Source organism: Leopardus geoffroyi, chromosome B4, assembly GCF_018350155.1.
Source record: "Leopardus geoffroyi isolate Oge1 chromosome B4, O.geoffroyi_Oge1_pat1.0, whole genome shotgun sequence".
In the NCBI taxonomy this organism is placed as follows: Eukaryota; Metazoa; Chordata; class Mammalia; order Carnivora; family Felidae; genus Leopardus; species Leopardus geoffroyi.
The window spans coordinates 39,409,881-39,433,513 of NC_059341.1; the positions used below are offsets into that span (position 1 = coordinate 39,409,881).

A 23,633-nucleotide genomic window follows, 5' to 3' on the forward strand; every position below is an offset into this window, starting at 1 on the left:
CCCATTTTCCCATATCGCTTCAATTTAACCATTTAAAAATGTAAAAAAGCGTATTTCTACTATTATTGTGAATTTCAGAGAAGGCTCAAAAAAAAAAAAAAAAAAAAATCCACTGTCGTGACGAAAGTGTATTGGCAAAGCTTGTGCTCAGCTTTCGTAGACCGGATGCGGAAGGGCAATATCTTGGGAACTGCGAGAGCCAACAGTTCTTCTCAGTGCGCATGCGCCGCAGCAAGGATGGCTGGTAATCATTGGAGGGCTGGTGGCAGGGGGCGGAGAGCTCTAGTGTCTGGTTTTGGGCGGGAATTGAAACAGCCACTGCTGCCAACAAGAATTTGAAAGCTGCAAACTTTCAGCCTTGGAGGGGGCCATGGTGCGGCCTGTGAGGTGGGTAGTTCATGACATCTGCGGGGATGGGAAGAAGCAGGAAGACGCCGTAGGCAACTTGGCCTGCACACGATTGACGGGAAAGGGCCGAATAGGACGGTGGGTAGCGAAGGTGGGATGGACGGTTTCTGTGGAGCTCTCCAGCCTCCACTGAGAGCCGCCCATTCCACAGCAGTATCCTAGCATCCTACCTTTATCCTTCTATGCCTTCCTTTGCAGCAATTGCCGATTCTTTTACTGCCCCCCACCCAGCCATTTAAATAAGCCTTTGGTCTGTTAACATTCGAACAGCGCTTTACATTTCAACCATCTCCTACTCACGTGTTACTTATTTATTTTATCACTATAGTTCTTTGATATAGCAGTCTAGATATTCCTGTTTTATCGATTTAAACTCCCAGGCATAAAGGCCAAGTTAACGGAGTCACACAGCTAGTGAGTGGCAGGATAACACTCAAACCTAAATCGTACTGGTTCCAGAGCCTCTGTGTTTTCCATTATACTATTTGAAACTATTGCTCTATTTAACCACAGTGGAGTGCTATGGAGGCCTACAGTCAGCCATTCATTTAGAAAGTTATTGTAATAAGGATTAATATATCCCACTAGGTGTGGGAGGTTACAGGGGTGAGGGTAGGGGGCCACAAATACCGCAAAGTGATAGTGAGAAGGAGGAAAGTCTTTCTGTAAGTACTGTAGTTAGGATGTGCCTCTTTGCGGAGATAATACATGATCTGAGACATGAGTGATGAGAAAGAGCTAGCCAGCGAAAATCAGGGGCAATCCATGTAGAGGGGACAAAAGCCAAGGCCCTGAGCTTGACTTTGTTTGAGGAAGAGAAAGAAGGCCTCTAAGGCTGTAGCATTAACAAGCAGTGGGGAGAATTGTAGGGGATTAAGGCAGAGAAATAGGCAGAGGCCAGAGTAGGTAGGACCTTGCAGGCTTTAAAAAGGAGTTTGGATTGTATTCTACGAACAATGGGAAGTCAACAGAGAGTTTTAGATAGGGCAGGAAAATCTAATTTTGGTTTTATAAAGTTCACTGGCTGCTGGTGGAGAAAGAATGAGAGATAAGGTGACCAGAATGGCAACAAGGAAACCACTGCATCATTAGATAGCAGTTTGGAGTAGGATGTTATCAGTGGACATGGAATGGGATAGATGGATTTGGGGTATATTTTGGAGATACTGCTGACAGAACTTGCTGATGGAATAGATGTGGAGGTTAAGGGGAAAAAAGGATGATTTCACAGTGTTTTTGGCCTGAGCTACTGAATGGTCGGTCTTTGTACTAACCAAGATGAGGAAGACTAGGAAAGGGAACAGGTTCAGGAGGTGTGGGGGATCAGGAGTTCCATTTTGAACATATGAAGTCTGAAATGGATTTTCAGTATGTCCACCCAAGTAGCGAGGACATAATCCCTTTGTCTGGAACAGCAGTTGTCAAAGTATGGTCTGAAGACCCCCAGGGTTCCCTGAGGCCCTCTGAGGAGGTCCATGAGGTCAAAACTATTTTCACAATAATCCTAAGACATTGCTCACTTTTTTCATTGTTCTATCATCTGCACTGCAATGGTGGTGTAACTGCTGGCACCTTAGCATGAATCAAGGCAGTGGCACCATATTGCACAAGTGTCATTGTATTCTTTCCTGCTGCACGTTCAGGGTACAAAAAAAAAAAAAAAAAAAAACAACCAGTTTCACTTAAGAATGTGCTTGATGAAGCAGTAAAAATTGTCATCCTCACTGTAGCTCAATTACTGAGCATATTCTTTTTTTAAGAGTTTTTATTTTTACTATGATTCAGTTTCAGAATTTCTAAAGAGGCTTTCATGTTTTATTCAGCTTTTAAAATTCGTTAACTCCAAAGAGTAGGAGAGTAACAAGAGTATTCTTCATTTTAATATTCTACATGAGGAAATGAAATACATACATAAAGTACTTCTATGGTGGTTGTCTTCAGGCAAAGCACTTGTGAGATTGTTTGAGTTGGGAGCTGACCTGACCTCTTTTTCGTAGAATACCCATTTTCCTTGAAAGAACAACTGACCTACTAGGTTATTCACACTTGGGTGTTTGGTGGAAGGTAGAAAAGAAAACTACAAGGCCATTTCATTTAGTGCTTAGAGGAAGAAGGAAGAAAGTGAATTTATTTTTTTTTTCACTTTGAATATCACTTTCTTCTAATGGTTTTCTAAAGTAGTATGAAGATTCATTTGAGGTGGTAGGTACAAAGCTTCCATTGTTTCAACGTCTGTTGCATAAAGAACATTATTTAGTATTGTGGGGAGATTAAAAAGAGAAAATATCTTTAAGTGTCAAGTTTATAATCTAGTAAGAAGACAATGCATATATAAAACAAAAGAATAAATACAACAGGAACTTATAAATGCCGCACAGCAATTAAACGGTATATAAATTGTGCTAATGATATTATTTTTACTTTGAGGGTTATCTGAATTATTTTTTTTCCTTATCAGGTATATCAAGTATAGTTATAACTATTTTAGCTAATGCTAAGTCCCTACTGTAAAATCCAACTTCTTTTTTTAAAAAAATTTTTTAATGTTTATTTTTGAGAAAGAGAGACAAAGAGCATGATGAGTTGGGGAGGGGCAGAGAATGAGGGAGACAAAGAATCAGAAGCAGGCTCCAGGTTCTGAGATGTCAGCACAGACCCTGATGCAGGGCTTGAACTCATGAACCATGAGATCATGACCAGACCCAAAGTCGGTTGCTCAACTGACTGAGCCACCCAGGTGCCCTGTCAAATTTAAGTACTCTTAAGAGAATCGAAACACATTTTCATTTACTCAGACTGTCAATGGTCTTAAGGATTAGAGGTGGGAAATTGGCATTTGTGTAATTAAAAAATTGTCTTGCTCATAGGCATAAGAAATCGGTCAATTACTCACAGTTTGAGGACTCTGACAGTGATGGTAAGTAGAGATTCATATTTTTGCTTTAAAAACTTGGAAATTTATTTTCTCAGAATTCATATGACATATAGAACTCTAACATTGAACATATTACCCAATTGTATATGAGCTAGGGCTGCAAAAGTAATTTTCTAAGCATTTGGGATAATTCTACTGATAATTACACTGACAAGAATTATGTAGGTAAGTGATAAATGAACAGGACCTAGTGAAATGGCTCTTTAGATCTAAACTACTCTAGGTCCATGTTTCTCATGGTGTGGTTTGTCTCCTCCTATCTCTTTCCCTAAGAAGGAACACATTGTCTTTTGAAACACAAATGTGTTACAGAATATAACGTGAAATCCTTATTAAGTGTACAATAAAATGAGACCTTCTATACCACTTTTTTTTTTCTTTTTAATGTTTATTTATTTTTGAGTGAGAGAGAGAGAGACAGAGTGTGAGCGGGGAGGGTCAGAGAGAGGGGGGAGACACAGAATCCGAAGCAGGCTGCAGGCTCTGAGCTGTCACCACAGAGACTGACACGGGGCTCGAACTCATGAACTGTGAGATAATGACCTGAGCCGAAGTCGGACACGCAACCGTGCCGCCCAGGCGCCCCAACCTTCTATACCACTTCTTTATCCAGTCATCCGTCGATAGACATTTGGTGCTTTCCATAGTTTGGCTATTGTAAATAATGTTGTTATAAAAATTGGGGTGCATGTGTCCCATCCAATTAGTATTATTGTATCCTTTGGGTAAATACCTAGTAGTGCAATTGCTAGATCGTATATTACTCAGCTATAAAAAAGAGTGAAATCTTACCATTGGCAACAATGTGGATGGAGCTAGAGGATAAGTGAAATAAGTCAGTCAGAGAAAGACAAAGACCATATGATTTCACTCACAGGTGAAATTTAAGAAGCAAAACGAACATGGGGTGGGGGAAGAGAGGCAAACCAAGAAACTGAGTCTTAACTATAGAGAACTGATGATTATAGAAGGAAGTGGAGGGGGGGGTAGGTTAAATAAGTGGTGGGAATTAAGGAGGGTACCACTTGTGATGAGTACTGTGTGTTGTATGTAAGTGTAGAGTCACTAAATTGTACACCTGAAACTAATAAACTAATATTACTCTGTGTGTTAACAGGAATTTAAATAAAAACTTGGAAAGGAAAAAAGAAACAAAAACAAGACCTTGAAGAAAGGTTGGGCATAGGCTATAGTCTATTGGGTTATATATTTCTTTGTCTCTGCTGTTAAGGGAACTTTGGTCAAAAAGTGTGAGAAACATTTAGTTAGATTACATCATATTTCGAAATAGGTTTTGTATTTCTCAGACAGAGCTTTCTGTGAGTCAAATGTTCAGTTATCCAGAGGTTTGAAGGAACCTGTTTTTTGCATTAGGCTCAACTGTAAATGTGTCTAAGACTTGGGAGAAAATAGTGTAGACTCTGACCTGTAGCTTTTTATTACTGTTATCAGTATGTCACCAAATATTTATAAATTGACAGTAGTGTTCTAGACATTATGGGGTGGACGTGGGGGTAAGTCACAAGTTAACATATTCCAACATGGGGAAACTTGGCAGAGACAACATGTATTAATAAATGCTAACGCTGCAGTCAAGACTACGTGTACCCTGAGGGTATTCATCCATGTGCTGCACATGTGTGTAAAAACTATCGCAGCAAGGGGCGCCTGGGTGGCTTTGTCGGTTGAGTATCTGACTTTGGCTCAGGTCGTGATCTCACAGCTCGTGAGTTCAAGCCCTGCGTCGGGCTCTGTGCTGACAGCTTAGAGTCTGGAGCCTGCTTCTGATTCTGTGTCTCCCTCTCTCTCTGCCCCTCCCCCAGTCATGCTCTGTCTCTCTCTGTCTCAGAAATAAATAAACATAAAAAAAAATTAAAAAAAAAAAACTACCACAGCAGGTTTATGTTGAGTGTCAATGGAACTAGATCACATTTTGTAGTGAATTGGCTTTTGATAGACTTATATTTTAATAAACAAAGGCCACTAAAACAAACTTGAAAAGCATGAGTGAGAATAAAGACAAATAATATGCCAACATTTTTTAAATGATGGCAATTAAACAACTTTCTTAACATTTAAACCTTGAACACACACTGTAGTGAATTTCAGCTGCTAAGAAAATGTTTTTATTTCTTAGGAAAAGCAGTTTCATATTTTATTTTGTTTAATTAATTTATTTTTTATGTATTCTTTTATTTTTGATTCACACACGAATAGATGACTTTATTTCTGCAACTGCACCTTTAAATAAAAAACCCAGAACAACACCAAAGGAGTTAAAACTAGAAACAAGGAAACCTAAACTGAAGAATCTCCAGAAAGAAGATATCCCATTGCAAGAGAAAACCCCTAAAAAAAGGTGAGAGGTAAGACGTACAGTAAATATACATTCAATGTGTTAACTTAAAAGAGGGACAAATTTGAATTCTTGGTTTAATTTTTTTTTAATGCTTATTTATTTGTTTATTTATTTGAGAGAGAGAGAGAGAGACAAAGCATGAGCGGAGGAGGAGCAGAGAGAGAGTGAGACACAGAATGTGAAGCAGGCTTCAGGCTCTGAGCTGCCAGCACAGAGCCTGACATGGGGCTCAAACCCACCAGCCACGAGATCGTGATCTGAGCCAATGTCAGACACTTAACCGACTGAGCCCCCTGGGCGTCCCTTGAACTCTTCGTTTAAATTAGAACTTGAGCCTAGTCGTAGGTATTATTTTATTTAGTGCATGTAGGAGAACAGGGATGTACCATTAATCCCCTTCTGACTTTCTGCCTTAAAAAAGAAATTCACAAACATGTTAGGAAATATTCATTTAAGTATTAAGACAATCATTAAAGACAATTACAAAGTTTAGGAGGTACAGCTTACTTTATAGGACTGTATATCTGTCTCTAAAGTCTTCAAGTCTTACAAGACTACTTTGTTTAAAATTACAATCTGTAAAGATAGTTTTATAAAAATTGAAACCATGTATTTTTCTGCAGATAAAAGATATTTTTTCTTTATATTGTTTAGACTGGTCCAGCACTGAAAAGGTCCTATAGTTTCTAGACGAATTCTGGATTTCCACTAGTTCCAAGAGAGAAGAGAGATGAGGGAAGGAAGTCCTGAGAGGCCCCAAACCTGAAGTATGGAGAGGAGATTGGCAGAAGGGGACTATTAACAAATGGAACATGGGGGATGGTGTGGTTCACTGCTACAAGCTGGAGAAAAGCTCATTAACACAGAGAAAGTTACCCCATGTCCTGCTCTTTACTTTTTTCTCTTTTTTTGTTTTTGGTTTTGAGATTCTTGTGCTAGGTTTAAGTACAGTGGAAAAAAAAAAAAAACCTACAAATGAGAGAATATTTGCAAATCATAGAATTGATGAAGGATTTGTATTCAGAACATATAAAGAAGTCTTACAATTCAACAGTAAATAGATCAATAACCCAATTTAGAAAATGGGCAAAGGATTTGAGTAGACATTTCTCCAGAGAACATCTCCAAATTAATAATAAGCACATAAAAGATGCTCAGCATCCTTAGCCATCAGGGAAATGCAAATCAAAACCATGGTGAGATAATACTTCACACCCTTTGGGATGGCCATAATCAAAAAGACAGACAATAACCAATGTTAATGAGGATGTGGAGAAACTGGAATTCTCGTACATTGTTGCTGGGAATGTAAAATGGTACAGCCACATTGGAAAGCAGAGTAACAGTTCCTCAAAATGTTGAACATGGGGTTATTTTATCACCCTGCCTAGGTATGTAGTCAAGAGAAATGAAAACATATACCCACACAAAAACTTGGACACAAAGCTTCACAGCATTATTCACAATAGCCAGAAAATGGTAGCAGTCCAAATGTCTGTCCAACTCATGAGTGGATAAATAAAATGTGGTCTGTCTATACACTGGAATATCATTCAGCAGTAAAAAGAAGTACTAATACATGCTACAACATGGATGAACCTTGAAAACATGCTGAGCAAAAGAAGCCAGACATAAAAGTCCACATGTATGATTCCATTGACTTGAGATGTCTAAAATAGGTGAGTCCATAGAAACAGGAAGTAGATTAGTGTTGCCAGGTGCTAGGGGCGGGTAAGCAGGGAGTGACTGCTAATGGATATAGGGTCTCTTTGGGGGTGATGAAAATATTCTGAAAGTAGGTAGTGGTGATGGTTTCTCAACTCTGAATATACTTAAAGACTGCTGAATTGTACACTTTAAAAGGGTGAGTTTAATGCTGTGTGAATTATATCTCAATAAAACTTATTTTTAAAAAATAAATCCTTCAAGGTGCATCTCAGTATTTCGTCCTTTATATAACTTTTTTCTTAAATCTGTCTTTGATTTCTTTTCTTACACACCCTAACACTCTGACCACCTTTAATAGGAGACATAATAATCTGCTCATATAGGAAAATTATCAGTACGTCTTATTTCCCTACCCTCCTCATTAATTGCAGACTCCTTCAGGGTACTTTTAGTATTCTATTTAGTGCAGTGCCTCATACACAGTAAGTACTTGGTGACATATTTGTTAAAGTCTAGATTGGGAGGAACAGTTTAATAAAAGAGCTATAATACCTGTCTAAGGAGGTGTGAGTGAGGTCAAGGAAGATTTCTAAGTGGATTTTTGAGGAAAGTCTTTATTCTAGGTTGAGCAGGCACTTGGCATTGGTAACAAGGACTGACATTACCCTGAAAGGAGGCAATACGTACAACAGCACAGACTGCTGCTCTTTCAATCTCGTATGCACCTGTAACATGACATTACTTCACATTAGCAGTCTTAACCATTAAAGTCAGTTATGATCACGATTACTGTTTAGAAAACATTTTTGTGAGGTTAGCAGCTCTTAAATAGTGATTCAGAAAAATCTCATTTTGCTGTTTGGTTGAGATTGATATTTTTAAAAACTCATTTTTATTTTTTTGTCTCCCTTTAGGATAGCTTTAGATGACAAGCTCTACCAGCGAGACTTAGAAGTCGCACTTGCTTTATCAGTGAAAGAACTTCCAACAGTCACCACTGATGCGGAAGAGGCCCAAGATAAAAGTAACTTTACTTTCTATATATTTCTTTTTGTAACCTCATTGCTTTTGTAATTGTGTCTCCGGATGAGCCTTCATAGAGGAAACAATAAGAGTTTAATACTTTGGATAGCAAATGGAGCAACTGGCATAATTAGATTCCGTGCTTTATTCTGCATGAATGTCGTTCATGCACACGCATCTCTCTGCTTAACACCTGATGCCAACTCTGGACTAAGTCATGGACTATGAGCTTGGATGCAAGTCACTTTTGTTTACAGTGGAAATTTAATTTCTTAAGCAAATGAATTGGCCTATACAGTCCTAATAACCCATCTCTTTTCTCTCAAAATTCAAATTAGTTAAACATGATCTAGTGAGGGTAATTTTTATTATTTACGAAGGCTGAAGGTACTAGTTTGGTTAGCAGACTCAGTGGACTTACAAGATGTAGGACTTCTGGATTTCTCTGGGTTTTTCTCCTTCGATTTTTCTAGCAACTGTATAGCAGATGGCAATATTGATACTCTGGAGAGGCAGAAATCATTATTCTTGGAAAAGACATTCAAACTGTTAGCATGCTTTTTGGATGAAATTGTTTTGACTTAGCTTCTTTTATGTTGGAGGATATTTTTACTCATTAGCTCATTTAGGGGTATAGATGTTTCAGTCATTATTGCCTCCTATTTGACAGTAAATAAAACACTGTTGATTGATTAGGGAGCCGTTTGCTAATCAGGAAATCAAAGAAACAAAGAGAATTATCTTATATCCAAAACTGAGAAAATGGAACTCATCTCTCTCCTGTAAGAGCTGGTAGAATATATAGCAGGATTTCCTTGGAAGTACCACTTCTCATAGATTAATATACTTTATAGCACTGGGATTTAATAGTACAGTTACCATGACTCAAAGTCCTCTTGAAATACTTTAGATCATTTTAAGGTTATTATAATGATTGAAAAGTCTTTGTTAGTAAAAGCATGTATCTATTACACAGAAATGATAGTTAGTATTTATTGACTGTTTCCTATGTGCTGGGCACTACAGTAAGCAATTTCTACATGTGACCCACTTTGATCCCCCACAATACACCTAATTAGTCCACGCTCTATTTTTTCTCTCCACAATATAGATGAGGACATTAAGTCTTAGGATAAGCCATATTCCCATACTCATGTAGCCAGTTGGAGGGGTAGAGCCTGAATTTCAACTTAAGTCTAAGTGTGTTTGATTTCAGAGCCCAACTCCTAAACTGTATGCTGACCTTTCCAAGGTAAGTCATACTAGCTTGAGTTTGGATCATTCATCTGTATCCGAATGCTTTTACATTTGAACACCAGTTTTCCTATTTCTACCCATTGACTAAGGTGCATCTGTATCTTTTTCCTTCCTCCTTATCTTTAGGCATTGAAAAGTGTGACAGTCGTGAAAGTGAAACAATGAGTAAGGCCCCTCATATCTCCAATTGCAGTGTAGCCAGCGATTATTTAGGTAAGCTTTGATATTAATAATAATACTAATTTTTTCTATCAACAAGCTATTTTTCTAACTTCTATTTCAATACCTGACACTGTAGCTAGAACCAAGATATTTAAATTTGTCAAGTTTCTCTTCACCTCCTCTCCTTTGTTTCTTTGTGTTTTAGTCTTTTTCTCTTTTACTGCAGACCAATTTTCCTTTTCTTCCCTGGTGGAAGGTCATGACTACCTGTGGCTTCTAGTTGATAGCTGTTGACCACTGAAGAAAGGGGCTGCATCTTCCCTGCTCCACTTTTCAGATTTCTTGGGGAAAGCCTCCTCAGTTGGGTCTCACACTTATCCTTAAACTGGACTCTGTTGTCAGGATACTGACGTTTATCATGGTTGTGCCAGATTGGATTATGTGATCTATTAGAAGCAGCGGAGGAATGAAGCTGGGCAGATAAAAACAACGGATGTGATAGAAGTCTATTTTGCAGTTCTTTCAATATTATCTGTCACAAAAAGTTTTCTGTTGGTTTTTATGCCTCTCCTGAAGATTTGGATAAGATTACTGAGGAAGATGATTTTCCTGGTGTTCAAGGGAAAAGAAAAGCAGCATCAAAGGCTATGGTACAACAGAGAAAGATTCTTCTGGAAGGCAGTGATGGCGATAGTGCTAATGACTCTGAACCAGACTTTGCAACTGGTGAGTTATATCCTACCTCCAAATTAAGCCTATGGAAATTCAGTGAAAAGTTCTTAAAGACCATTAGTGGATGCAAAGCACTGTGCTAAATGTTTGGTATATGCAAACTTGAACTTACAGGACAGTTACATCCAGCTCTGCCATTTGGGGAAAAAGCTTCATGTGGAGGTGACCTTTAAGCTGTACCTTGAAAAATAAGTAGTATTTACACAAACTAAAAGGGTAAAATAGCGTTCCTGACTGATAGAAAAGCATCAACAATGGCATAGACAAGCACACATAGAAGAAAGTGATCAGGAAGCCTGTGGCAGAGAATGTTCTAGAAGAGGCTAAGGAGGCAGGCTGGCACTTTCTAAGAAGTGTACACTTCTTTCTATAATACTAGAAATCCATGAAATATCTTGGGGATGAAGTGATATGAAACCTATATTTTTATTTGTGACTTTGTTTTTCAGATTCATTCAGAAATTAGGGCAAATGGGAAGCATAGTGACCTGGACAGAGCATCATAATATATTAATTAAAAATTAAAATGAATAAATCCATAAATTTGTGCCAAATCGGATGCTATATTTTGATAGATTTTAACATGCTATTGACAAATGGATTTGTTCATCAACATTTTATAAATATTTGAGTATCTGTTATGTGCATTATATTGAAGACACTACAAATATAGCAGTGAACAAAACAGAGCTCCCTTAAGAAGCTTAAAGTCGAGTGAGGGGACACAGACAGTAATGAAATGTAGAATGTATCAAGTGTCATCATAGAAGAGCTGTGTAGAAGAGGAGGACAGAGTAGAGCCCAGACATCTGCCTTTTGAACCAGTACCTGCCCCTTTATATGACCTGGGTCATCCCAAAGCAGACAGTCTAGGGATCTTACTTTGAGAAACACTGATGTAACTGGAGCATCGGAAAGTAGGAGCCACGGAAAGAAAATGCCCTGAAGAAGCATAGTAGAGCATGGACTGAATGTTTCCCAACTTAAGGTTACTTAATACAAAAAAGCCCAAAATAAGAAAATAACTCCTTGTCAGTTTAATTGTTTCTTCGGGGATATGATTGTAGCACTTCCAGAATGTCATTATCGTTATTTGACACATGCTTGTCAGAAAAATCAGTCAACAATTTTAAAGTTATAAATTGCAAGTCTACTTAACATGCCAATGAAATTAATTTGTCTTTAATGGTGGTTAAAAATGTTTGTGTGGAAATGAAATCACTTGCTTTGTTTGCTGGGTTTATGTAATTAATGGGTTATGTTTCTAGAGGTATGATAGAATTTGAAAAGAATAATATTCTCTTATTTGCATTCCAACCTCATATATTCTCTCTCTAATAATTTTATAAAAGTAAGTTTTTATCGAGATTATAATTTGGATAGTGACTTTAAAGTCGCCTCTATGCCTTTGAAAGGAAGTTGTTAAAATCTCCAAAAACACAAATGGCCAAAAAGCATATGAAAAGATGCTCAATATCAGTATCATTAGGGAAATACAAATCAAAATCCCAATGAGGTGTCATCTTACACCCATTAGGATGTCAAAAAAACAGAAAATAACTAGTGTGGTAAGGATGTGGAGAAATTAGAACCCTTGTTCACTCTTAGTGGGATTTCCGCCGTGGAAAGCAGGGTGGCAGCTCCTCAGAACATTAAAAATAGAAGTATCATGTGATCTAGCAATCCCACTTCTGGGTATATATTCAAAAGAATTGAAAGCAGGGTCTCAGATATTTGCACACCCATATGTATAGCAGTGTTACTCACAGTAGCTAAGCGGTGAGCAACTCAAGTGCCCATCAACAGTTTAATGGATAAACACCATGTGGTCTATACATACAATAGAATTTCAGCCTTCAAAGGGAAGGAAATCCCATCATGCGCTACAATTTGGGTGAACCGTAAAAACTTTATGCTAAGCAAAATAAGCCAGTCACAAAAGACAAATGCTGGGTGGTTCCACTTATAAGTGGTATCTAAAATAGCCAAATTCATAGAAACAAAATAGAATGGTAGTTAGATGAGAAGAGAAAGGATCATTTGTGACCTTCAGCAGGGAAAGAAAAATGAAAATTGGAGAGAACATAGACTTTTCTTAAGGACATCTAAAGATTCACAGAATCCGTAACCCCATTGTTTGGGCCTTTCAGCTTCACCAATTTGGTATGCTAATGACTTGGAATTCTGGGAGCTCCACTTACCACCACCAGATGATTTAACTGCTTTTTCTGTTGACTGATGATGGTCGGTTGGACCTTACCGTTAGATAAGTTTGATAAGTAGAGTTTAGCCAGTTGCTACCATTTATCCTCTCAGGCCAAGAAAAGAACACATGCACTACCAGAACTGTGGGATACGTAGGAAGTTTTGTCCTTCTAAAGTCTATATTTTGAAACTTTGGAGAAACTCCACTACTTGCCCTCCCTGAACCTAGGTCCTTTTGGGACTCCAGAAATAATTATTTGATTTTTCTTTTTTCTTTTTTTTTAATCTTTATTTTTTTTTTTAAATTTTTTTTTTTTTTTCAACGTTTATTTATTTTTGGGACAGAGAGAGACAGAGCATGAACGGGGGAGGGGCAGAGAGAGAGGGAGACACAGAATCGGAAACAGGCTCCAGGCTCTGAGCCATCAGCCCAGAGCCCGATGCGGGGCTCAAACTCACGGACCGCGAGATCGTGACCTGGCTGAAGTCGGACGCTTAACCGACTGCGCCACCCAGGCGCCCCATAATCTTTATTTATTTTTGAGACAGAGAGAGACAGAGCATGAACGGGGGAGGGTCAGAGAGAGAGGAAGACCCAGAATCCGAAGCAGGCTCCAGGCTCTGAGCAAGGCTCTGAGCCTCAGCATAGAGCCCGACACGGGGCTCGAACTCCCGGACCGTGAGATCATGACCTGAGCTGAAGTCGGACACTTAACCGACTGAGCCACCCAGGTGCCCCAATTATTTGATTTTTCAAAGTTCTATATATAGCAGCCTTCGTGTGGTCTGCTGGCATTATATGGCTAATTCTATATAACCCAGTAATCGTCATGTGAATATGTGGGTTGATTACTCTCATGTGTTTTTAAGTTTTTATTTGTATGGAAAGACAGAATAAGGAAATAGTAATTTGAAGATCATAATGACATTGTTAATTTAGGCAAAGGCCATCAATGAAAAGCTGACGAGGATCTTCACGATGAGAATTCAGGCTGGCGGCAACTGTGCCAACCAAGAGTGGGACAACCATATGTTCTGTGCTTTCTGATCTGATATAATAGGAAGTACAGAGCATTCTTATGAAGTACATTCTTACAAAAAAATAACAAGGTGAGCCTGATTCTAATTGGGCCTTGAGAAAATTCCAGCTTACAGAATAAGCAAAACGCCATGAGGAAGAAAGCAGACAACAAATGCAGAATGTCGGAAGTTCTATAGGACAACTGACTTGGTTACTTCAATAGCTCTATTTTAAAGTGATTAAACGGTACCTGGGTGGCTCAGTCAGTTAAGCGTCCGATTCTTGGTCCCAGCTCAAGTCTTGATTTTGGGGTCATGAGTTCAAGGCCCCATATTGGGGGCTTAAAAAAAAAGTGGTTAATGTGGACTGGATAGAAGATTATACCAAGAAACTATCGTTGATACTGTAAGATATGATAATGACATTGTTGTGTTTTTTAAAAAAAAGCTCATGTTTTCTAGAGATGCAGTGTGAAGTATGTACAATTGTAATGACCTGATGCCTCAGACTTATTTTAACATACTTCCAGAAGAAAAGGAAGAAGATGAGAGAGAGAGAGAGAGAGAGAGAGAGAGATGAAACAGATGTAGCAAAGTATTGATGAATATTGAATCTGAGTGCTGTGTTACTGTTTCAGGTTGTGTATGCTTGAAAAACTTTATGGATATTTATTTTTATATAAAATATTTCCTACAGATAGGTAGATATTATATGTGGTGGGCATAACAGTTATCTCTGAGTGGTAAGAATAGGAGATTTTCTTTTGCCTTAATACTTTTTTGTTGTGGTCTACATTTCCTGCAATAAGCATATACTGCTTTTATAATTAAAAAAAAAGTAAAGTTTTTATGAATATAGTACTAATAATCCTTATTTACACTTAGCATTCAGAATTTATTATTTACAAGACATGGTTTTCTGACCCCCTCCCCCACCTTGGCCCTCCCCCACCCAAAATAGAAGGATCGTTGCTTGACTATCAGCTATTCTTTGTGCTTATTCCCAGAGCAGCTGTAGCTCCTTAATCTATTACTTCTCTGGCTTGTAGCATTGCAGTACAGAGAAGGGTTTGTGGGAAATAACAGGTGTGCCCAAATGAAATCATATGTAGGATTATAAGTTAAGATGTTGTGGTATGGTTAGTCTGTTCTAGATTCCCATTGGGTTTCTATTCTAGAATGTTGAAGTTTACGTGGTTAAGGGAAGGTATAATGTTACTATCACCATCAAGGTCATTGTTTTGAAAGAGTTGGTAATGTTGTACCCTATCATTCTTTTCGAAAGTCACTGAATTAAACTGGAAACATTGGAAGCAAAGATTACCGATGGGAACTATAATGATAATAGTAAGAGCAAACAATTCTGTTTTGCTTGTTGTCTGCCAGATGTCATTCTAAAGGCTTTGCCTCTATTAACTCATTGAATCCACACAGCAACCCTATGATGTAGGTTTTATGGTGATCCTCATTTTATACATAGAAAACTTAAGCCGAGTGAAGTGAGCGCCCTAGGGTCACACAAAGTGTGAGCCGAGGGGCCAGGATTCAAACCCAGGTGACCTCTCAGTGACTGCAGTGGCATAGTGTAGCAGGAGGTGCACAAGACTCTAGTGCAAAGGCTGTAAATTCAAGGCCATAGAAGCCCATTTTTTGTTTAACTGAAGTAAATTGACAAGCAATGTTGTGTTAGTTTCAGGTATACATGGAAGCCTCACTTTTTAGAACAAAGATCAAGTATATGCAATCCTCTTGTTTTAGGTGAAGAGTCCGAGGATGACTCTGATTTTAGTGAGAGTGAAGATAATGATGAAGACTTCACTGTGAGAAAAAATAAAGTGAAAGAAATTAAAAAGAAAGAAGTGAAGGTCAAATCCCCAGTTGAAAAGAAGGAGAAGAAACCTAAATCCAAATGTAATACTTTGGGTAAGCTTAATCCAAAACACTAACTTTATAAAACGTATTTGGTTTATTTGTGTTTTTCTTACCTTTGCCTTTGTTCTCTATAACATTTGCCAGTGTTCATTTCTAGCTAAGATATGTAGATGGAAGGAGGGATGGGGAAGGAAGAAAAGCAGACGAGTTCTGCCCACTGTCTACTGCCTACCAGCTCTTACTAGAATTACCCTCCACTAGCACTGATGGCCACCCTCTGAGGTAGCTATTATCACCTGCATTTGATAGTGAGAAAACTGAGGCTCAGACAGGTTAAATAATTTGTAGGAATTCTTACAGCTAATTAAATGAGGAGCTAGGATTTGCACCTAGTTTTGTCCATTTAGAGCCCAAGTTGTAGCCACTGGACCACATTTTTTCCAGGCAGTTAACAGGGAAGTTTACATGATTCTAATTTCTTGCTTTCATGCTTGACTTAGTCTTTGATTTGAGAACCCTTTTGCTATGTGTTTTAGGGCTTTTTTGGTTTTTCTTGAGTTCATAATATATAATAGATTATTATAAACTATAACTTACATTAACTTGATTTTTCTTTACTTATTGATATATATTTTTCTGTCTTCATTGTTTGAAACTAAGATTTCCATTATTCAGACTCCATTTATTGGTGCTGGGAGCTGCTGTCCCCTTAACTAGTGTGGTGCTGAGTACTTACTGAAAAATAAGGACTAAATACTGATTCATATTCCTCCCTCTACTGTATTCTGAATTAATAAGGTTTTAATTAGTGTCTTTTTAAATTGACAAATTCATCTGGTTTTCGGAAATTAGGTTTTAAGTGCAGTGGGTTTTAGAGATAAAACTGTATATTAGTTTCCAATTGCTGCCATGACAAATAACCACAAACGTAGTGGATTAAAACCACAAATTTATAATTTTATAATTGAGGAGGCCACAAGTTCAAAGTGCTTCTCACTGCACTACAATCAAGCTAGTAGCAGGACTGTGTTCCTTTGTGGAGGCTCTGGGGGAAAATTCCTTTTCTTGACTTTTCTGGCATTTAGAGTCTGCCTGTGTCCTTTGACTGGTGGCCCACAGGGGTCCATTTCCACCTTCAAGGCCAGAAAAGGCAGGGACTTTCTCACATCACATCACTGATTCTCTCTCTCTCTCTCTTTCTCCTGGTTCTCACTTTCATTTATAAGGACCCTTGTGAGTACATTGGGCCATCCAGATAATTCAAGATAGTCTCCCCCTCTCAAGATCCTTAACTTCATGCCATCTGCCAAGTCCCTTGCTGTGGAAGGTGACATACACATGTCCTGGGAATTAGGGTATAGACATCTTTGAGGGTCCATCCTTCTGCCTACCACAAACTGATATGAAAAAGTCATTGACAGTATGAATGTATTTTATATTTTCTTTGCATGCTTGTTTATGCTTCCTCACCAAGACACACTAAAAATTAAGAATAAAATGTTAGTTTACACATTGGAATTTACCATTTCAGGTCTACTGGATTGGAGCAAGTTGTTTCACAAGGAAGCTTAAAATATAATTTTAGTAGTAAAATTTAACTGCCAAATAATGGGGTTAAGAATTAGGAAATATGGAATATATTACTAGTCCCACTAGTAACATATGGAATAACCATTGAGAGTCTTTTCATCAGGCACATGTTACAATTTTTCCCTTGATAGAGAAAATTTTTGAGAGCTGTGCTGTCCAATATGATAGCCACTGGCTGTATACAGCTATATTAGACTTAATTGAAATTAAATAAACTTTAAAAGTGAATTCAGGTTTTGCTAACCCCATTTCAAGTGCTTAATAACAACATGTGGCTAGTGGCTATCACACGGATAGCACAGAATTTCCATCACAGCAAAAAAGCTTCTGTTGGACAGTGCTGATCTAGGGAATATATAGGTTAACATTAAGAAGAGTATATAGTGAAAATGTTCATCTTCAAATACCTTTAGATATCGTTAGGTATATCACAGCAAGAATTATCTCAGAAGTGAATTTATATTCTACCTCTCCTCCCTTCATTTCCAGCACATCCCTCTCTCCCCCCACCCCAGACACCAAAACCTAGTCTCATTCTTGTGTTCATCTCTGGGTAAATGATACCATCCAGCAGTGTGCCCATGACAGGAACTTGCAAGTTATGATTATTTCTTCATCTCCATCACTACCTCCCCCCATCTAATTCCTAAAAGATCTCCAACTGCTGTTCTTTCCTTCATGCTCCCTGGGTTCAGGCCTTTATCACCTCCTACCTCTTTATAACCTGAAGAGCCTTCTGGGTGGTTTGCTTGCCATACGCTACCATCAGAAAGATGTGTTCAGAACACAAGTGTTCCCAAGAAAAACCAGTACATGACTGTGACTAGCCAGACACCTTCACTGGTGCACACAGCTCTTCATCAGTGATGTGCACCCTGTCCGTGTCTCTCTCCTTGACCTTCCTGCTCCAGCCATACTGAACCAGAGGCCGGTCCTGGGACCTGCTGCATTCTCCAGCTTTGCATGCTCTACTCCCTCTGCCTGGAAAACTTCCCTCTAATTCATCTTTCCTCTTCAGCCTTGATTTGGCTCAAACTATCCTCAAACAACTTCCTTGTAACTTTTACCCCTATGCAAGTATGCATACAGATTGTAGGTTCCCTCCTGTGTATACCTCTAGACTTTGTCTTATCTCTTATCCCCACTGCATTATACACGTCTTTACTTTTTTCCCCTTTCTACTAGAGTCTAGTGACCAAACCATAAATTCCTTGGCAGCAGGATCTGTTAGCTCTTTGTAACCCTAGAGCCTAATATATTGTCTCACTGACACATACTGATGAGACGCCATTATATAATGTATGGACTATGGAGCCAGACCTAGTTCCTAATCCTGGCTCAGGGACGCACCAGCTGGCATACTGCAGGCAGACTGCTCAGCCTGTCTGTTTCCTTATCTGGCAGTGGGGCTAGGAATATCGGTATGAGAGCTGCTCTAAGGGTTAAAAGCGATATATATGGCATGCTTACCACACTGCCTGGCATATAAATGCTCATTAAAGATGGCTGTTCTTAGGCTCTCAATAAATGTTTGTGTATAATTAGAGTTTCTCTAATTGATAATCTTGCCTTTTTAATTTTTATGAGATTATGTAACTTTAAAATTTTTATACCTACCTGCCAGACTTATTCTTCCTCTATGAAAACCTTTTTCTATGTATATTTTTTAAAGTGACTTCAGGAGACTCTGCTGCAGCTTCTGTGAAATCAGAACTTCAGCCTTCACCAAAAAAGGTTTCTGGTTCTTCGGAGGTCACTAGGAAACCATTACAAATACGCAGTCCTTTGGCTGAAAACAAAAAACCTAAGTGGGTCCCACCAGGTATGGTATGTTTATTGATTAAGGGCAGAGGCTTGGAAAATTATCACTGTCAGCTTTTTTTCCTAGTTGCAAATGTTATACCATATTATTACGTATTCTTCAAAACCAAGGTTTTTAGTTGCTGCATTTATTTGTCATTTATCATTCCCTTATACTGAGCATCCAGATTGCTTATTGTTTTTTCAGTGTCATAAATAAGGTTACAAGAAGCACAGACATCCTTATTTTAGAAATCTGTGGGCACATCCTTGATTATTTTCTTAGGATAAATTTCTTTTTTTTTAAAATTTTTTTTTTTCAATGTTTATTTATTTTTGGGACAGAGAGAGACAGAGCATGAACGGGGGAGGGGCAGAGAGAGAGGGAGACACAGAATCGGAAACAGGCTCCAGGCTCTGAGCCATCAGCCCAGAGCCCGACGCGGGGCTCGAACTCACAGACCGCGAGATCGTGACCTGGCTGAAGTCGGACGCTTAACCGACTGCGCCACCCAGGCGCCCCTGGATAAATTTCTAGTAGTGGAATTACAGTGTCAAAGAGTGTCCACATTTTAAATTCCTGATATTTATTTTTGGCAACAATTCTGTTTGCTCAAGATCCATTGATCATAGTCTGACTGAAGCCTCAGGACCTGTACGTGGGACTTCTAGCATTTCACAAATGCCCTAGCAGACTTGACTTCTCTTCCCTTTGTGTTCTTTTGTTCCACAGCCAAGCCTTGCTGATCCTTCAAGAATTCTTTGGCTTTCACCCTTCCTGACATTACCGAAACCCTAGTCCAGGCCCCATTCATTTCATGCCCAAGCTACCTGTGGCTTCATAACTGGTCCTGTGTCCACTTCCTAGTCCAGTGAAACTGATACAGTTTTTCTTCCTTAAACACAATGTATATCTTCTCTAAGAGCCTCTCTGTATACAGTTTCCTCTGTCTGGTATGTCTCTCCCCCTTTGTCCCCTTTCCTTTTCTAAGTCCCTCCAAATCGACTCAGGTTTGGTTTACTTCTTTTCACTGACATTTCTTTTTTCTTTTCTTTTCTTTTTTTTTTTTTTGAGAGATTGGGGGAGGGGCAGAGGGAGAAGGAAAAAGAGAATCTTAAGCTGGCTTCACACTCTGCTTGGAGCCCAAGGTGGGGCTCAATCTTATGACTGTGAGATTATATCTGAGCTGAAATCGAGAGTGGGATACTTAAATGACTGAGGCATCCAGGTGCCCCTTACTGACATTTCTTGATTGGTCCATAGTGGTCACTCCCTGATAACTAGGTATTAATAGACAGATTTCAGTCTGAGTCAATATTTTTGTATCCTTTGGGTAAATGCTGATTCAAAGGGGCATGTGTACCCCAAGTTTATAGCAGCATTATCAACAATATCCAAGCTATGGAAAGAGCCTAAATGTCCACTGACTGATGAATGAATAAAGAAGACGTGGTGTTCACACACACACAATGGAGTATTACTCAGCCATGAAAAAGAATGAAATCTTGTCATTTGCAGTGATGTGGATGGAGCTAGAATGAAATAAATGAGAGAAAGACAAATGCCATATGATTTTACTCATATGTGGAATTTAAGGGAAAAAAACGGAGCAAGGCAAATCATGAGACTCTTACTATAGAGAAGAAACTGGGGGTTGCTGTAGGGGAGGTGGTGGGTAGGGGGATGGGCTACATGGGTGATGGGCATTAAGGAGGGCACTTGTTGGGATTAGCACTGGGTGTTATATGTAAGTGATGAATCACTAAATTCTACTCCTGAAACTAATATTACACTATATGTTACTTACTAGAATTTAAATAAAAGCTTGAAATATTAAAAAAAAAAAAAGCATTAAAAGGAAAGAGTTTCAGTCTGAGACTGCATAATTACTTAATGTCTCTTAATTACTTCATCTTCTGAAATATCAGGCATATCTTGATTCAACAATTCCATACATTACTCAGTGCTCACCATGATAAGTGTAGTCACCATCTGTCAACAAACAACATTATTATAATATTATTGACTATATTCTCTGTGCTATACTTTTCATCTCTGGGACATTTCTTTTATAACTGGAAGTTTGTACCTCTTAATCTCCTTTATCCCCCCCTTATCTATTTCACTCACCCACCCCAGCCCCAGTGAGAGAAGGCAAATACTATACGATGTCACTTAAAAGAACTAGTATAAATAAGTAAAAAGAGTATTGGTCGTGTTTACAGTTATTTAATATTTGAAAAAAAATAGATTCAAGGAGTATTTGGAAAAATATGGGATTTTTAAAAAATGCATTAGATTTTTCTACTACTAGAAATTATAACCACATGCATTTCTTTATTCTCTATGCCTCTGCAACCAATGTTATTTGCTCCCAACTTACCAACTTCAGCTTTCATGCTTAAAGTTTTGGTGTCGTTACCTTGCCTTCGGAGCATGTTTGAAAATAGGCAGTACTATATTCTTTCTAATCTTTAATACTGTTCATTCATTTGATCTTGTTTGTAGCTTGAATAGAGCTTGTATACCAGAGTAATCTCTACCTACCTTTTTTTGCATCTTCTGTTTTGTAAGTTGATCTTTGTTAGGAGATTTCTAACATCATCAGCATCAGGTGCTATGTTTTCTTTCAGCGATGTCTGGAAGCAGCAGCATCAGGAGCCCACTGGCAGGCGTGTCTGTTAAGTCTCCAAATCAGAGTCTCCGCCTGGGTTTGTCCAGATTAGCACGAGTTAAACCTTTGCATCCAAATGCCGCTAGTAGCTGAGTGTGATAGTAAACACATGTTTGATTAAGAGAATCACAGTTTTACAAGTGTGTTTATATTTGATGTGTGTTTATATTTAAGGAGGGTATCATAAGATAAAGGAATCCTTTAATGTCCTATAAATTGCCTCTACCCATTCCACGATGATGTTCTCTGAAGCTATTCAAGATTTCAATAAGGGGTTTGTTTATCAGAATTATCTTGTAATGCCCTTTCCTTCTGGAGAATGTGTTCTATTTTTCCTGTGTATAATAAGTCATTGTCATTCAGTGGTTGTCAGTTTGACATGGAGAAAGTCCATGTTGCATGCTATTCTTTTCTAGAAACATGATGCTCCCTTCTAGCTTTGTCTAATTTATGGCACCTTAACTGTAACTATTCAGAGTTTAAAAGGAAACATTCCCACTTTTTCCAGGAGACATTTCTGAAATCTTACTTAAGCTACATTGCCAGTTTAATTGCAAAAATGTTTCATATTTTAGTCAAATACTAAGAATTCAGAATTCATTTACCCATTAAAATGGTTGCTATAATGACCTATGTCGCCTACTCAGAAGTAGATGTTTATTGTATAGCAAATAGAATTTCATGACATTTTATGAAGTTCTCATCAAGCCTTTAATAAAAGTGAAAAAGTTTTGATATGCTGTTTCCTTGAGCCCATTGCACCTGTCTACATTTGTCTACATTTCATTAGGTTGTCTATATTTCATTAGATTAAATGAATGCTTTATGAAAAAAAAAAAAAAACTTAGTCTTTTTGTTGTGAATATAAGGGGTGGGGGCTGGAGGGAGCTGTTTCTTCAAATCATCACTTTATGTTAAGCCAGTACCTTAGACGATGGCTGTCAAGTATCTGGTCATCTGTATTATGATATTAGATAATCCAGCTTTTCAGGAAGCTTAGCTCTGAACTTGTTATGAATAAAAGTAGTTATGGATATTTTACATTTTCTGGTGAGAGTTTCAGCCAGCTCCTGATCACTTTTTAATAAAAACTCTTCAAATCATGTCAACCATTTAAACATGTATAATATTACTAGTTCAGTTTTACATGTTTGTAGAAACATCTATGTTAATGTGAAAATAAGTAATTTAGAATTATGACTGAGGTGAGCATTTGCCTGTTGCTATTATACATTTTTTTTCTTGCATATGTTTTTACACTGTCATGTACCTCCTAACCTACCCCGCGACATCCACTTCTGAAAACATATATTCAGGTACAACGTATTGAGATGCATGCTGTCTGGTGCAGTTCAACAGGAAACATTTATTAAGAGCCTGCCGTGTATGAGGTACTGATGTCACTGATTAGTCATCCAGAGGCACCAGCGTGATGAACCTGTTTTCTCTGTGTCATTCAGAGTAATAGTTTGTATTGAAAACGACTTTAAATTATGTTTAAACTGGCCTTGCAGACAGCACTAATGGCCTTTCATTGCCAAATGCAGTGTACATTTTTCTCACCTAATCTTATAGGCCCTATGCATCACATTTTATTTCCTGGTCCCATGTGACACTATTCTTGGATAATTTTCTCCCCACATCTCTGCCTATTCTTCATTGTTTTTCAGCTTTCCAATGTTTTCTGTCCCCTACACTCACTCTTCCCACCATAATGTCCTATTTTGTGTGATTCCATTCTTTTCCCCTGCCTTTTGTTTTTTTTTAAGCTTAGGTGACTTCAAAGTCCAGTGGTAGACTGTGTCAGGAGTTTTAGCCCAGATCTTGTTCTACACAAGAGCCTACCTAGTCCTTTGATAATTTGATGCAATAAGGCATCAGTGGATCAGTAACTTCCCCCTGCCCCCCAGCGTTTCCCCTCCTGTAT

The 23,633-nt window shown here is 38.3% G+C and overlaps 1 protein-coding gene across 4 annotated transcripts; it reads left to right on the forward strand.

The window, feature by feature from the left end:
* Positions 1 to 217: 217 nt before the first annotated feature.
* On the forward strand, positions 218 to 22,457 carry RAD51AP1 (RAD51 associated protein 1). Of its 4 annotated transcripts, none has more exons than XM_045466893.1 (9): positions 218 to 486; positions 3,276 to 3,325; positions 5,561 to 5,702; positions 8,285 to 8,394; positions 9,777 to 9,863; positions 10,389 to 10,538; positions 15,528 to 15,692; positions 18,904 to 19,053; positions 21,666 to 22,457. In XM_045466893.1, the coding sequence occupies exons 1-9, from the start codon at positions 371 to 373 to the stop codon at positions 21,797 to 21,799; spliced, it is 1,104 nt and encodes a 367-aa protein (XP_045322849.1). In that variant the 5' UTR covers positions 218 to 370; the 3' UTR covers positions 21,800 to 22,457. The 4 variants fall into 4 exon arrangements, with proteins under 4 accessions (XP_045322849.1, XP_045322850.1, XP_045322852.1 ...); XM_045466894.1 differs by having other exon boundaries at positions 218 to 387; XM_045466896.1 differs by lacking the exon at positions 21,666 to 22,457 and adding an exon at positions 19,765 to 20,527 and having other exon boundaries at positions 218 to 387.
* The last annotated feature ends 1,176 nt before the right edge of the window (positions 22,458 to 23,633 follow it).